The sequence below is a fragment of the Sparus aurata genome, chromosome 22, assembly GCF_900880675.1.
Source record: "Sparus aurata chromosome 22, fSpaAur1.1, whole genome shotgun sequence".
NCBI lineage: Eukaryota > Metazoa > Chordata > Actinopteri > Spariformes > Sparidae > Sparus > Sparus aurata.
This window is the reverse complement of record NC_044208.1, coordinates 9,695,922-9,710,282: the sequence shown is the minus strand read 5'-3', so window position 1 is coordinate 9,710,282 and position 14,361 is coordinate 9,695,922. Positions and strand designations below refer to the sequence as shown.

Here is a 14,361-nt window from a genome sequence, read left to right as displayed (position 1 = left end):
TGCTGGCTTGTTAACTTTCACATCTGTCTCTGCTCAAGTAGCCCTTGAACATTGTTCAGTCGGCACTGAGTTTGAAAGAGAGCCTGAAATTAGTCTTTAAAAAGTATTCGAAAAGTAAGCATTGTGAGTGGCTTGCAGGCTGCTTAATCTGTACTGCACATGGGCAACAGAGAAAGAAGTCATCTGGATATAGTATGATATGCTGCTTTCCACTGTTGCCTGCTTTTCCAGTGCATTTGTGATGATGAACGTGAAACATAAGGAAAAAACAAACCAAAAAATTCACACACCTATTTTTAACGAGTAAACCTGCCTTCGAAAAAATTGCATACACATGCTAAATCTGGTGTATAAGTGGCATAAGCGTCTCTCTGCTCTGTCTTTTATGTGGGAGAAACAGGGCATCAAAACTTTTAAATACTGTATAATGCAGGTAGATCAGAAATTAGCGAGACTGCAGAATAGTTGGTGCAGGAAAGCTTCCCTGTGTGCAAGCTGGAGGCCAAAAGCATTTAACTGGACGAGTGCCAAACATCTCAGCCTCCTGTGAGGTAGTATGGATGAAAGTGAGAAAGCTCCACACCGCTGTGAGTTATAGCAGCTAGTACAAATTTACAGTGAGTGTTACTGCAGTCACAGGTGGGCTTGACAGTCCGAGTACAAATGTCTGATTGTTAATCTGTCCGACAGGCTGCAGAGCTACACGTCTCAGAGTCCTGCTGGATTCTACCACTCACAAGAAACAAGCCATGATCGCACGTTCTTTTATAGGTTCAATGACCCTGTTGGTAATCATTGCTGTTCAGTGTTTGGGATGTTAAGTTTGTGATCTCCATATGCTTACATGTATTCCTTTGAAGTGATCGTTATTAAAGATACAACATGTAACATTTCCACATTAATATAAGTCATACTATTTGGGTCCTCTAGTTTTCCCCCTCAGTGTAATACATAGGATGATATGTTGAGGAGGACGAAGAAGGAAGTTGACAAATGTGACTCAATGTAATGTGAATAAAACTTTAATAATTCCTTATCCATGAATATCCATCTGAATCATATCCGATTTTCAAGTGTGGTTGTTTGATGATGACGACAACTTGAATTATCCAATGCTACTTCACAAAATCATCAAACAATTTTTTTTGTGTTCATTGTTTTGATTGAGAGATTCCTTGCAGCAAAAGTTACACACTGTGCACTTTTTAGAAAAGAATGTTACGTTTGTGTTGAAGTAATAACTCCCTTCTAAATGATCCAAGGGCTGTATATTGACAAGACTTTGGCCTCCATAGACACAACTAATGCAGCCACATGAAACTAATCCTCAACATCTAGGTATTTTGAGGTATGAGCCAACATTGCCAATTAAAATCCGAATGATCCATCAAGTCCGTAGAGCAAAACCCATAAAATCAAACGCCCATTAGATGAAAAAAAGCTGTGATTTCGCTTTCAATAAAATCTGTGATCATCTGAGCTGGCGAGGGTATACTTTACAATCTTATCAACAGCAAAATATCCACACTTAATAAAAGTGTTCAATGTAAATAACTGGCTGCTATGTTTGTGTCTGTGACTAGTTCAATAGTACATGAGGGACAGGGTGTTCAAATATGACATGAAACTGTGAATCAGTCATAAAAATTCTCCAGGTAGCTAGAGTCTTGCTACGCAATAAGAGGATCAGACTGCTGGGCTGCTCTTCGACCCCCTGCATAGTTGACTGAGTAACCCAATATACAATTAAACCATTGTCTGGTGGGCAGTGCAGGATAGGGAGAGGAGGTCAAGGGTCAGTTTGAAAAAGTAAAAGGTATGACAAACAGAAAAATATTTGTCTGATTAGGTCAAGTCTAAGATAGGAAATATTAACTCAAATATTCTTGTCATTCAGTATTAACCCACAGTAATTAAAATCAAAGTAAACTTATACATTAATCCTTTCTGAGAAATAACGTAACACACTAGACTGATATAATTAATTTGTAGGTTGGTAGGTGTTGAATGCTTTGAAGTTTCATGTACCTAGTTTTGTATCAAACCAACTTTTGAAATCTACAACAAATGAAGAGCTTGACTTGAGTAGCAAAAGCTACTTCCAAATCATGAACCAGATCTTGATAGAGGGTGCTATCTTCCTCCGCATCTCTAAAACGTGTCTCCGCAGAAAGTCTGACCCTGCTTAAAATACTGAGAGTTGTCTGGCATGCAGAGCCAAAAAAGGTAATTTATGAGAAACAGTGAGTTCTACGGGTGTCTCTAGGTTTTACTGAATCCCCAGAAAAAAAAGGAACCATTCGTTCACACAGTTATTGGCAGGAAATAGCAGTTTGTGCTAAAGAAAGATGACATAATTCCATTTCTCATAAGTCTTGTCAGCCCAATTGATTCCACAGTAGGAAAGCAGCTGGTGACTCACCTCCTCAGGCTATAAAGTGTAGTTAGGGAAGCAAGGCTCAGGAGCAAGCAAAACTCTACACAGCGGGAGAACTACTTGCAGACCTGATACTGGCTCTCACAGAACAGGACGTACAACCTGAATGACTTTGGAAACTAGATACACACGGTGGAACTGAAAGAGGAATTCCAAAACTTGAAAGAGGATTACAACAGAGGACACTGAAGCAACTTGTTAAGCGTGTTTTTTTGTTGTTGTTGTTTTTTTGTTTGAGGAGGAGGCTTTGAGTGTGAAGCGACTTCCTTGATAGTTTTGAAAAGAACACAAAAATGATTAACTCCACTTTTCAGAAAATTGAGGACTGTGAAGCCACAAACAAGGCTCTGTACAAATTCTATGCAGCTATCATTATTATGATCGTTCTCTTGGCTTTGCCTCTTAATGCATCTGTCCTCCATGTCTTTCTATTCAAGCTGAAATTCTGGAAATCCAACACCAACAACGTCTTTCTTTTCAACCTTGTGTTGGCGGACATTCTCCTGCTCTTCTGTTTGCCCATAAAGGCATACAACTTCATCCAAGGGGAGAGGAGGAGTACAAATGACACAGTATGCAAAGCTATGCTCTTCATGTTGTTTCTGAACCGAGGAGCCAGCATTGTCTTCCTGACGGTGACTTCCATTGATCAATATTTCGATGTGGTTCGATGTGTGAAAGAATCTCTTAAGAGCTCTCAAGAAATCTCCTCAAATTTCCATTCTCATCTGGCTGCTTCTTCTGCCTCTCACCATTCCCACAATGTTGAAGACCTTCGAATGCTGCAACAGCCACAAATCCGTTGAAGAAAGAGAAGATCAAGGTAATGTTTACATGCTCAATGTGTGTTTCTGTTAAATGTCACAATGTGTTTGTTATTGGTTGGTTTTCAATACTGGTCTAAAAAATCTGGGAAATGCATGAGATGAGTGAAATGGGAAGAAATTACAAAGCATTCCAGCAATAAATGATTCATCTGGAAGTTTTTAGCTTTGCCGTGCTGACAGTTGTGACCATGTGGCAACACAGTGCTGAGTGAGCAAGATTTGGTGTCACTGCTAGCATCCACAGTTATTTCGTTCTCATTTACGCAACACACTGTTCACACCCAGAACGTGCACGATGAGTTGACTAGTCGATTTACCCTTGTTCATCTGCATTAGAAATACAAGTCTGTTGAACATATTTAATTTACACATGTACAAATTTAAAATGCATTTAGAAATGATTAAAGAGAAATTATTTAAATAGTTTATTATTTATCTAATGCTCCCTGTGGTTAATGTTTTTTAGGTCAGCTTGTAATGAGTGACAGTGTATGACTTCTGAGTGAGAACTGTTACCTATGTTATGGTGGAATGAGCCTATTTTGAGACATGTGTTAAGTGTTTTAGTTGTTTGAGTATTTTGGTAATGCAGATTGTGTGAAGTGTTTTGAAAAAGGGCTTCAGTATTGACAGATGCTTGTTACCAACTGAAAAAAAAGCTTATAATGTTGTGTAAAGCATACAATTTTTGTATAATAACAGACATTTATTTAAATGAAAATCTTTGAGATTATAATTTTAATACCATGGAAAGCAGGACTTGTAATGGGACAATTTTACACAGTCTTATTGATGCTTTTCATTTAAATGAAGGATCTGAGTACTTCTTCCCGCGCTGCCTTGCACAGCGATTTGGAATACTGCTTAAACTACTGATGTCCATTTTGAATGGAAAATGTCCAACCAATCAAGAATGACAATTGTGTCTTTTTAAAAAAAAAGAAAAATGTTTTATGATTTCAGGACGTGGTTGACAGTTTGCGAGAAGTGGTCTTCTTTACCCAAATCGTCATCCCCTTCATCATCCTGGTCTACTGCACAGTGCGTATTGTCAACCGGCTCAGGAAGAAGACAGTTGGCGATAGAACCAAGCTGAAGAGAGCTGTCTTTTTGGTGACCTCTGTCATGGTGGTCTTCTCCTTCTGCTTCCTGCCCTGTGCTTTAGGTAGGATGGTTCTGCTGATCATCCGGGTCGAAGTCAACGATGAATCCATCCAGGATAAAGCTGCTGTGGCCTTTGATGGCCTCATGGTGCTCTCCTACATGGACTGTCTACTGGATCCGCTGGTCTGCTGCTTCTGCAGCACCAAGTTTAAGGCTATTTATCTCTCCAAGTATTTCCCATTCTTCGCGAAAGATGTAACAGTGCCATCAGAAAGTTCGTCCAGAAGCCCATCACATCCTAAACAAAATACTATCATTTGAAATTCATGGAAAAAAGATGCTGGATGGTGAGTGTACACGCTACACAGTAGAGACCAACAGTGTGTCCCAACAATGTACCTACTTTAGAAAAGATGACTCTGAAGGTCAAGTGCGCTATGAGGACAAGACGTACGGTGAATATTTCTATTTCTATTTTCTATCGATGGAAATATACGTACATATGTAAATATGGGGGGTTGTTATGGGTTGTCCAAAGTGTTTTTCAGTATTGTAGATATAATGTCTGAACAGGGGAAACAGGCACAACATCGTTTAAATCTATATTTTACATTTTACGTTTTAATAAAGTTTTTGCTGGAAACATCTGGTAGATCAAATCGAACTTCACGGTAGGCCAGTTTTGGCCTGCAGGCTTTACTCTGGGCAGCCCTGGTGCAGAATATATATAAGTGTTGGTGGACATTAGAGTTTTTGAAGGGGAATGCCTTTAAGCTAAAGTATGCACATCTGTTTCTCTGTTTGTCTTGGACAGCAAAAAATAGCTATGAATAATGACCATAAAATATCCTCTCAAGTGCTGGAGGCAAAAAAGAAAAAAAACACCAAGAATCTTATTTGTCAGATTGTACCAATCTCACACAGCCATTATCTAAGCTTCCACAGTCAAACAAGTGTTGCTGTTTAATGTAATCAGTTAAGTCTGAGAACATGTAACACTGTCACCGCAAAGTGCTTAAATCTTGTCCATTTTTTTATATTAAACTGCAGATGTGGGGGTGCCATTTAGCTCAATGGGTAGAGCGGGCATCCCATGAACAGGGGCTTTGTCCTCGCTGCAGCGGACCTGGGTTCCACTCCCGGCCCGGGTCCCTTTGCTGCGTGTCACTCCCCCTCTCTCTCATCCTGTTTTCTGTCTAAGTCTTCAGCTGTCCTATCAATAAAGCCAAAAGGCCCAAAAAATTCTTTAAAAAAAAAAAAACTGCAAATGTGGATAAACTCAGGGAACTCAAAGGGGAAACTATATTCTCCAGAGGTTTTACAGTTATGATAGGCAGTATTCACTGACATGGATTGGACCAAAATAGATAGACATTGGGCCAATGGTCAGTCCCCTATTACATAAGACTTAATCCCAATGGACGCAAAAGAAAGCTGATCATTATTGATTTATTAGTATTATTGTATAACTGTTTGTACAGCATGGAGAACAATATAAGTGTTATTTTACTGTACATATTTTCTGCCTGGGATATCTTGTAAATTAATTTATATTCAAATTACAGCAAACTGTTTCTCATTATGTTACCAACCCCTCCACAAACTCCTGGAGATTTTAAGACCCCACATTGACAACCGTTAATCCACCAACTAAACGACATGATTCAAAAATATAAAATTCTCCTGAACCCCACTTACAATAAATATCATGAATCATGTCTGTCATCAGACTAACACAGGAGTTCCACTGTACCTGAATGACTCACTGACTGATCTCACTCACCTTGATTATGCCATCATTAGTAACAATACAGTGAGTTCGGTCATGTCTGTTGGTCACTGTCTGGCTATCAACACATATACGTATAATTGCTCATTTGAGTAATCAAGCAGCTGATGTCTGGTGATTCTGGATTTAACTGAATGTCACCTTTACTCATGTCTCTGTCAACGATGCCTCACTGTTTAGCACAGAATATGTCATTGCTTTGTATTTGTCACAGCATTGTTTGAGATCATGAATGTGCAACAGTTCAACAAGACATCTGTGATGTCTGATATTAGGCAAATGTCTTGTCCAGCTCAAGTTATTATACAATTGAATTAATGGCATAAAAGAGTTTGACAAATAAAAGAAGGGAGGACGATCCTCAGCTCTAAACTTTGTAGTAGATTTATATTCAATTCTTAATGTGGCTACATGACTAAAGATAAGACCAATGTAAACTGACTGAACAAGGAAAAATTGTATCTGTACAAAATGTGAGCAACACGAATCAGCTCTTAAACGTCACATCTGCACAATTGTCAGTTGATTAGAGGTGCATGAAAACTGCAAAAGTTTACTGAGTAAACAGAGGAAAATACTGGTCCTAAGGTCATATACTGTACATAAAAGAATGCCAGAGTTTATAAGCAAACACCAATGTTGTTTTTGTGTAGTCTGGCAGTCAGCTGTGTAGACTTGACCTGGGCAGAGCTGTATGTGCACACTTTTATGTGTTGACAGTTTATACCATTTGTTTGTTGGTGATTCAACCATGTAGTCATTACCTACTCTACTTACTTACTCCTTACTACTACTAGAAGCATACTTCTTTCAAGAATACCTGTAAAGTAAATCTGTACATTTCCTAATCGGCTCTTTATTTGTAAAACATCAACACAGATAGCAAACGTAGCTCAGTTTCCATCAATGTTGAATTTCAAAGTTAGAAATTAATTCATAGCTTTCTCTAAATTCACTTATTAAAACTACTTGGGACGCAGGCATTTTAACACATGAGCACTTGCAAGTCGTCCTGACATGAGTGCAGCATTATTCCTGTTGTTTAGGATTTTCAAATGTTTGAAAGTGCCATTTGTTTTGTTATCAACGTTTTAAAAGTATCGATGAAACTTTTAATGTTATCGTATGCTATTATGCGGCTACTCGATAGGATTTATAACAACTTTGTATTTTTATGTGAAAGAAGGAAATATGGCTTCAAACGTCTTCTGAATTCCTATGATTAATATATGTTTACATTTACACAATGTGGTCCTTAAAATATATTTTTGTTGTTTTATATTTTGTTATAGTTGTCCCAAGTGTGTCATTTTGGTAGCATAATGTATCACAGAGCAGGGATCACATCCAAAGTCCGTCTCAACATTTTATGACTGTTTCACAAGTGGCATTAAATACTTGCCTCATCTTTTATGTGTTTGTACTACTGCTGTAATATGTGAATGTGTAAATACATTTTTTTTTTAAATCTCTGAGTACGTTTCTGCTGACTGCTCCTTCATCTTAACTCTGGTCAGAAAATGATTCATGATGTAAAACATGAATTATTTACTACAAATTTTAATACATGGATGTTTTTTTTCCAGCTGCAACAACATAACTCAGCTGCTGTCACACAAATATTCCCATGACCTTCAGAAATGAGTCAGCGCACATTTATGCAATCCTGAAACGTCTGTGCTTGGATAAAGAGTGGGTGTGTGTTTGATTAGTCGCTTTATTGTGTCTGAAAGGCTCCATTAATAGAACAGGTACTGCAGTTTTAAATTAAAGCCACAAAGCACTACTCGGTACATTTGAGTCCACAAGACCAATTGGTCTAGAAGGATAAGCAAGGATTAAGGAAAAATGAAGCTAAAGATAGAAGCTTAATTATTAGCATGCACATAATAACTTCCTGTTGTTTAGTCACTGAAGTCTGTTTCTTACTGCTTGCACAACCTAATCTGAAATAGGACTGCAGAGGAGAGGTCAGGGGTCGGGACTTCAGGGCATAGATGTATTGGTATCATTGGTAAATTCTATTACTAACTTTATTTTGGATCTAATATAACCTATGCTCATAAAATCTAATCCTGTGACTTTGGTTGAAAAACGTCTATTTTAGTGATTTTGGCTCATACAGAGCCACACTTAAATTCCTCGTTTTATTCAATCTTGGTTTTATCTTTTTTGTCAAATGATTTCATGGATTCTGATGACCTACCACTCATTCGATCTTTATGTCAGCATCTTAGTGCAAACATCTTTGAAAGGGCTCCAAGTAAAACCATTTCTGGTCATGAAGAATATCAGAATTTACATTTATGATGAAACTGTTGGTTCTGCTTTAAAGCATCAGTGTGTTGTCTGAACTTTTCAAATCCTACACTAGAGTTACAGGTCTCTATATGAAATCTGGGTGCGATACAATCAGTTGTTTTGTCTGTGACAGTAGACAGGTACAGTGGTGATATGATTCTTACCCTGACTGGGACATGTCGGGACAGGATGATCCGCAGGCCTCTTCTGATCTGATGGAGTAGATGATATACATTACGTTCTGTCATACGATATCGATTAAAAGAGCTTTAAGACAAGAATGCAGTAAATAATATGATTCCATTAAACCACGCATTATCTCTTTTAAAGGCACAGTGTGTGATACATCAAGTATTAAGCAGCATCTAAAGGCGAGGTTCTAGATTGCAACACTCCCTCGCTCACCCCTCCCTTTCAAAAGAAATTGGCGAAGCTCCGGAATGTATTTAGTTATTTAGTGAATAAAACTATAGGGTATAACTTTTAAAATAATAATTAGGATGATAGAAAGAAATTATGGAGCATTGCAAAAAATATTCACAGAATTTATCACCCGATGGTGAGAGGACTTGTCCTCAGTTGAGTCACTAAGTCATTACTTTGACCGTCTTTGGCACACTCTGAGCCCTAAAAATCTTAGTTAGTTATCACTCCATGTGTTGTCTTACTGCAACAGACAAAAAATAAGCTCTCTGAGAGGCACAAATTAAACTGAGGCTACTATGTGCAAATATTAAGTGTTATATATGGGAGCATTTCTTTTCAGCGAAACTGCTTAAAACATTTTACATTATGTAGTTTTTGTGCCATTAGCATTGGGGGGAAGTACTTTCAACAGATGGTCGTAATCTTTAACATTTACCCGACCAGCAGAAAGCAAGACACTTCAGCGTCAATCTGCAAACATTTTTCCTTTCATCACAGATTTCCATCTTGGAAATGCAATATTTATTTTAGTTTTTTTTGCAGTTTTTTGTCCTGATCTCCTTTAACATCTTGGCATATTAGCGATTAACGATTCACGCTCCTGTAATTTTTTTTGTGCAAAATAAGTATGAGCATCCATCCTTTATCATATTGGGGTTTCAAATTCTCTATATTATACATTTTTGACAGAAACAGATAAAGGTTAGTGTTGAAATGGTTATTACTCTGGCTGGGACATGTGGAGACAGGATGATCCTCAGGCCTGCTTCGATTTGATTGAAGAGATGACACTGGCAAAACAAGGAGCTGTGAGGCCACGTACAAAGCCAAGAAATGAAAAGACAGGACAAGGCTTGAAAGTGGAAGGTTACATCTAGAGTAAAAAAATAAAATGTACGAGTAGAGAGGGGCAGTTAGGCTAGTTTTTAAAGTTAGTGAAGTCGTATACTTATGAAAGCTGATACTGTTAATTGTATTAAAGCTGCCAAACGGACTTTGGGTCAAATTGGGTTTTCAAAATGAATCCCATGGTGTTAGTGTGGGGAGTTCTCTGAATCCCCTCAAAGATGTTCTACATATAAGTGAATACAGTATTACCCACCTCTCCCCACATGAGGAACAATCAAATGGACCTTCACTAAAAAGACTCTTAAAAACACTTTATGATATATTGTTTTAAAGTAAATATGTAAATATGTAAAGTAAATATCATTTAGTTTGTAAGTAAAATGTATAATTCGCAATAAAAATGTAGATTGTAAATGTTATACGTTATTCAAAGTCAGTTGTAGGCGACGTATTTCTGGCCCAGGTCGTGAACATCTTTGCTCATTGACTCTCCTTATAAGTTGTACTAAAAGCAAGTGGCTCCTCGTGGTAGCTTGGACCTGACCAGCTGGACATCAACACAGAGGAAGACTGTCTTTTTCAAGGAGCTGGTTTACTAAGAATTCGTAGCTAGCTGCATGCAGTGATACCAATACATTGTTCGGCTTTCCCTGAGGTTTGGAGCTGGCATGGATTCAGACAGGTGTGACTGATTGAAAACATTTTTTAGGAAAGTTTCCCATGAGAAGGCTGGTTTTAATCCTGGTTCAGTATCAAACCTGCATACACTAGATTCTTGTTCCCAGTATCCATGTTTATAAAATGTTTTCTCTGATATTTTCTGGATGATAATGTTCTGGAGAAAATCCCCCAAATCTGAAAAACACGTCTCAGAGGCAAGGCAAGGCAACTCAAAGTGCTTTACAGTGGCATGAAACTGCAATAACAGACATTAAAAAACTGCATTTAAAATATTTGTTTGCATCTTTTAGTTTTGTCTCTAGGGACTGAAAGCACATCTGTACCTAACAACCTCAGAGGTCTGGATGGTTCATAACATGGCAGCAGATCAGAAATGTATTTTGGCCACGAAACCATTCGGTGCTTTATAAACCAACAGCAGGATTTTGAAATCTATTCTTTCTAGAGGTAAATCTGGTTAAAGTTGTGATACTTGGTTGGTGTGTGTGACCTTTAAGCCACATCTGCACTTGTGTCCAAGAATAACTGCAAAACAAGCTGTCAGACTCCTGGTCCTAACATATTACCACATTCTCACCTCCTGAGAAACATATCTGGCTCTTAAGCTTAACTCTGTGCTGGGCAGGGAGTGTTAAGAAGGCATAACAGAGCTTGTTTGTTAGAATCAGCTCCATGTTGCTTCCTGGAAACAGGTGTGATAAGAGCAGTAAGAGAGAACAAGACCACAGAGAAAAATGTGATGTAAAACCAAGACATGACTTTCAGTTATCTATTTTGTATTACATACCTGATTCACTGTTGACTGATGAGCTCTAGAGGTCCATTCTGTGGGATTCAGGGGAATCTATTGGCAGAAATTGAATATAATATTCTTAATCATGTTTTCATGAGGGTATAGTCTCCTTAGAATGGGACTTTCATTTCTACAGAGAAAGCGAGTCCAACGTGCCTGCCACAATGAGGGTGTTTTCCTTTGTTACTATCTTGAAAATTGATTTATGAGTCCCATTCCCAACTCAAATGCTGATAATTGGGATTGTAGTTTGAGTCAGCTGCCATCCCAAAGTATTTTGCAAGTTAAGACTGACAGTCTTCTGACCCTTAAGGGCAAAAATGCAGTAATAATATTATAGTTAAATAAAAACATGCAATGAAATGCAAGACAAAAAAAACATTTTAAATACATTTCTAATATCATATATTTTTAGAATATGTATGTATATGAGTTTACATAAAACTGCTCACTAGGGCTGTAATCAACCAAAGAAATCCTTGGTCAACCGAAGCCGTGAAATTTCGACTAAAAATAGACTTACATGGGGGAGGGGGGCTCTTGTTAGCCTTCCCCTAATTAATCAAAAATAACATAAAGACTAGTAGTCTATTTGCTTTAGATTAAATCATTTTTTACTGAAATTAATTAATTAAAATGAATGAATTAATAAACACACTCAAGTCTGTCAGCTCTGACAGTGTTTTGCATCACGCGCATCTGCGCAATATTATAGCCCATGATTTCCAAAAATATACTATGTCAACTAGTGATATCAGCAAAAGAACTGTTAACGAATATTTAGACAATTGTTTTTGTCATGTTATAATAATTGCCGGACACTATCATTTCGCTGTGTGTGTGTCCTCGCATAGAGCGAGACTAAACACAGGAGCTCAGCTTCGTTGCTGAGACATGAACTGTTAACCTAAAACTTTTACTCTTAAACACAAAAAGTAAGTCCACTTTAAGAAAAAATTGTATTTATTAAACAATTCAGATCAAGACCAGTGCAGAAACGAAATGCGAAAACTTGCATAACTGAAAAATAAAAAGGCTCAAAACAAATAGACTACAAACAGTGAGCACAGCGCATTTGCACATTAGGCTAAAAAAAACATGCCCAAATCCAATAAATAAGACTAAAATAATTGTGCACAATAATAAAACGGAACCATATTTAGCCAAATTTTAAACTGAAACGAAATAAAGTGCATAACAATAAAAAAGTAGGCTCACTCAGAACAAATACAAAAAAATTCATATGTGGAGAGGGGGGAAATTTCGCTCCCGCGCTGATCGCCTCTGGAGGTAGTATCAGGGCCGCGTTATTGGTGAGCCGTCCCAGTGTGAACGGATAATCGGGAGGCGCAGAGCGGGGGGTGTCAGTCGTGCACATGGGCGTAATTTATGGTATGGACAGTATTGACATGTTCATACCACTTTTGGAATGACGCAGAATTGTCCCCACCACTTTTTCACAAATCGCGTTTACACAATATAGCCTACTGTACCCTAGGCTATAGCTTTTCCCCACCGCTTCACAAACAGTCTCCCAAAGAGTGTTTTGATAGCCTATCCCCTCGCAGAGGAAACAGCGCTTCTGCTGCTCAGAGTCATCGCAGTCCACGGCTCCTCTGCAGCAGCGCCGGGGTCTCACCCGTCCCCTCTCGTGCAGCTGCGCAGGCAACAGGTCAGTGTGTGTGTTGGGGGGGGGGGGCTGGGTTCAGCAGGAGCGCGGACGCCGCGACCGCTCACTCTGTGGATTTGATGCCGGATAGCTGCCGTTTACTCTGTTTTGATCTGTTGATTCTCTGACTTCTTAGTCTTTTGCGGTTCCACTGGTACTTTACCGGTGATAACCTTAAACTGCTGAGTCTAGTAGATCACGTTTGATCTTCTCTCTCACCCTTTCTCCAGATTTGGATGTTCCTCTATCTTGTAAAAATGTACATAGTTCGTTTGATCTTCTCCCTCCCTTTACTGTTTTTACTTCAAATATATTTGTCTCTGTTGTGAATTTGTGATTATTTGGTAAAGATTTCTCTGTCAACCTTTTGTATATATGGCTTAAAATAATCTCCCCCTCACTGCAACAGACACAACAAGGAAGCTCCTAGCCTAACATTAGTTAGGAAAAGAACAGTGTTATTAAGGTGTTAGTGTAGTGAACGTAGGCTAGTAGCTAACTGACTGTCGGTTCTGTAATGCTAACTGTGTCCCCTCTAGTCTTTCAACCAGTGTTAGCAATTACAAACTAGTGAGTAACTGGCTAGTAACTATGAATCACTGCACACAGGAAAAACGGCAGCATGAAGCTCCACACGTAGAGCAGGCTGATGAAGAATCAGGACACAGTTCCAGGTGAGGTGTTGATGATGTCAATTAGCAATTTTGTTTGGAATAAAGATGGCATGAGCAGTTCTTTGTTTTAGGATGCCTTGCAGTTGCAACCTATGAATCTTATCATCATGCTGATTATTTTGAAATTAAAGGTATCAGGATGTTATTCTTCAAATGTTACCCAAATGTTCTTTCTTATAAGTTTTGATATGTGTAATGGATATAAAGATGACATTTTATTCATTGATGCATTATTTTGAAATGCATTCAGGAAACTCAGAATTCCAGTACAGATGTAGTGCAGGTTGAGGACGTTTGGATTCTATTTGACCTTATATTAGCATTTTTTATCATGAGTTGTTCGTTTCTCTCTTTTTGAATGACAAGTTGGTTCCATAAAGCCTAAACCTTGGCGGCTATTCCCCTAATATACAATATACATTCTCTAACAACGTTAAGTTAATTGAGTGTAATGCATATAAAGATTACATATTATTCATTGATGCATTATTTTGAAATATATTCAGGAAACTCAGAAATCGGGGGGGGGGGGGGGGCAGAAGCTAGTGTCCCTACTAAATCTGAGACCAAACTTACGCCCTTGGTCGTGCAGTCTGATAACTGCACAGGTCTTTCACTCAACTAAATACAGAGAAATGTCCCACAGAGCAACGTTACAGGATCAAACAATGGTAACGTAGTAACTGTAACTGTCTTTGGCAACTTAAATGAGGAAAAAAATAGCGCAGCTGTATGTGGAGAAGCCTCCGTCCTACTGTCTGTCCTCCCACCTGTCCTACCGACTCTTCCTCACATTTCTGCCCGAAAAACA

General features: G+C 38.4%; 1 protein-coding gene and 1 pseudogene across 7 annotated transcripts in view; one reads left to right on the top strand and one right to left on the bottom strand.

Annotated features, from left to right (window-relative positions):
* Positions 1-14,361, bottom strand: part of LOC115573892 (uncharacterized) — a 60,437-nt gene that overhangs the window by 30,075 nt on the left and 16,001 nt on the right. For all 7 annotated transcript variants that reach the window (XR_003982370.1, XM_030404965.1, XM_030404959.1 and 4 more), the window contains 3 exons: positions 11,202-11,258; positions 9,610-9,691; positions 8,623-8,670 (listed from right to left, as the gene is read on the bottom strand). Coding sequence is in view for 6 of the 7 variants with exons in the window: in XM_030404965.1 (XP_030260825.1) it covers positions 8,623-8,670; positions 9,610-9,691; positions 11,202-11,258 (187 nt within the window). In the remaining variant the exon portion in view is untranslated. The remainder of the gene's footprint in view (positions 1-8,622; positions 8,671-9,609; positions 9,692-11,201; positions 11,259-14,361) is intronic.
* LOC115573898 (12-(S)-hydroxy-5,8,10,14-eicosatetraenoic acid receptor-like) lies at positions 2,539-4,720 on the top strand (annotated as a pseudogene).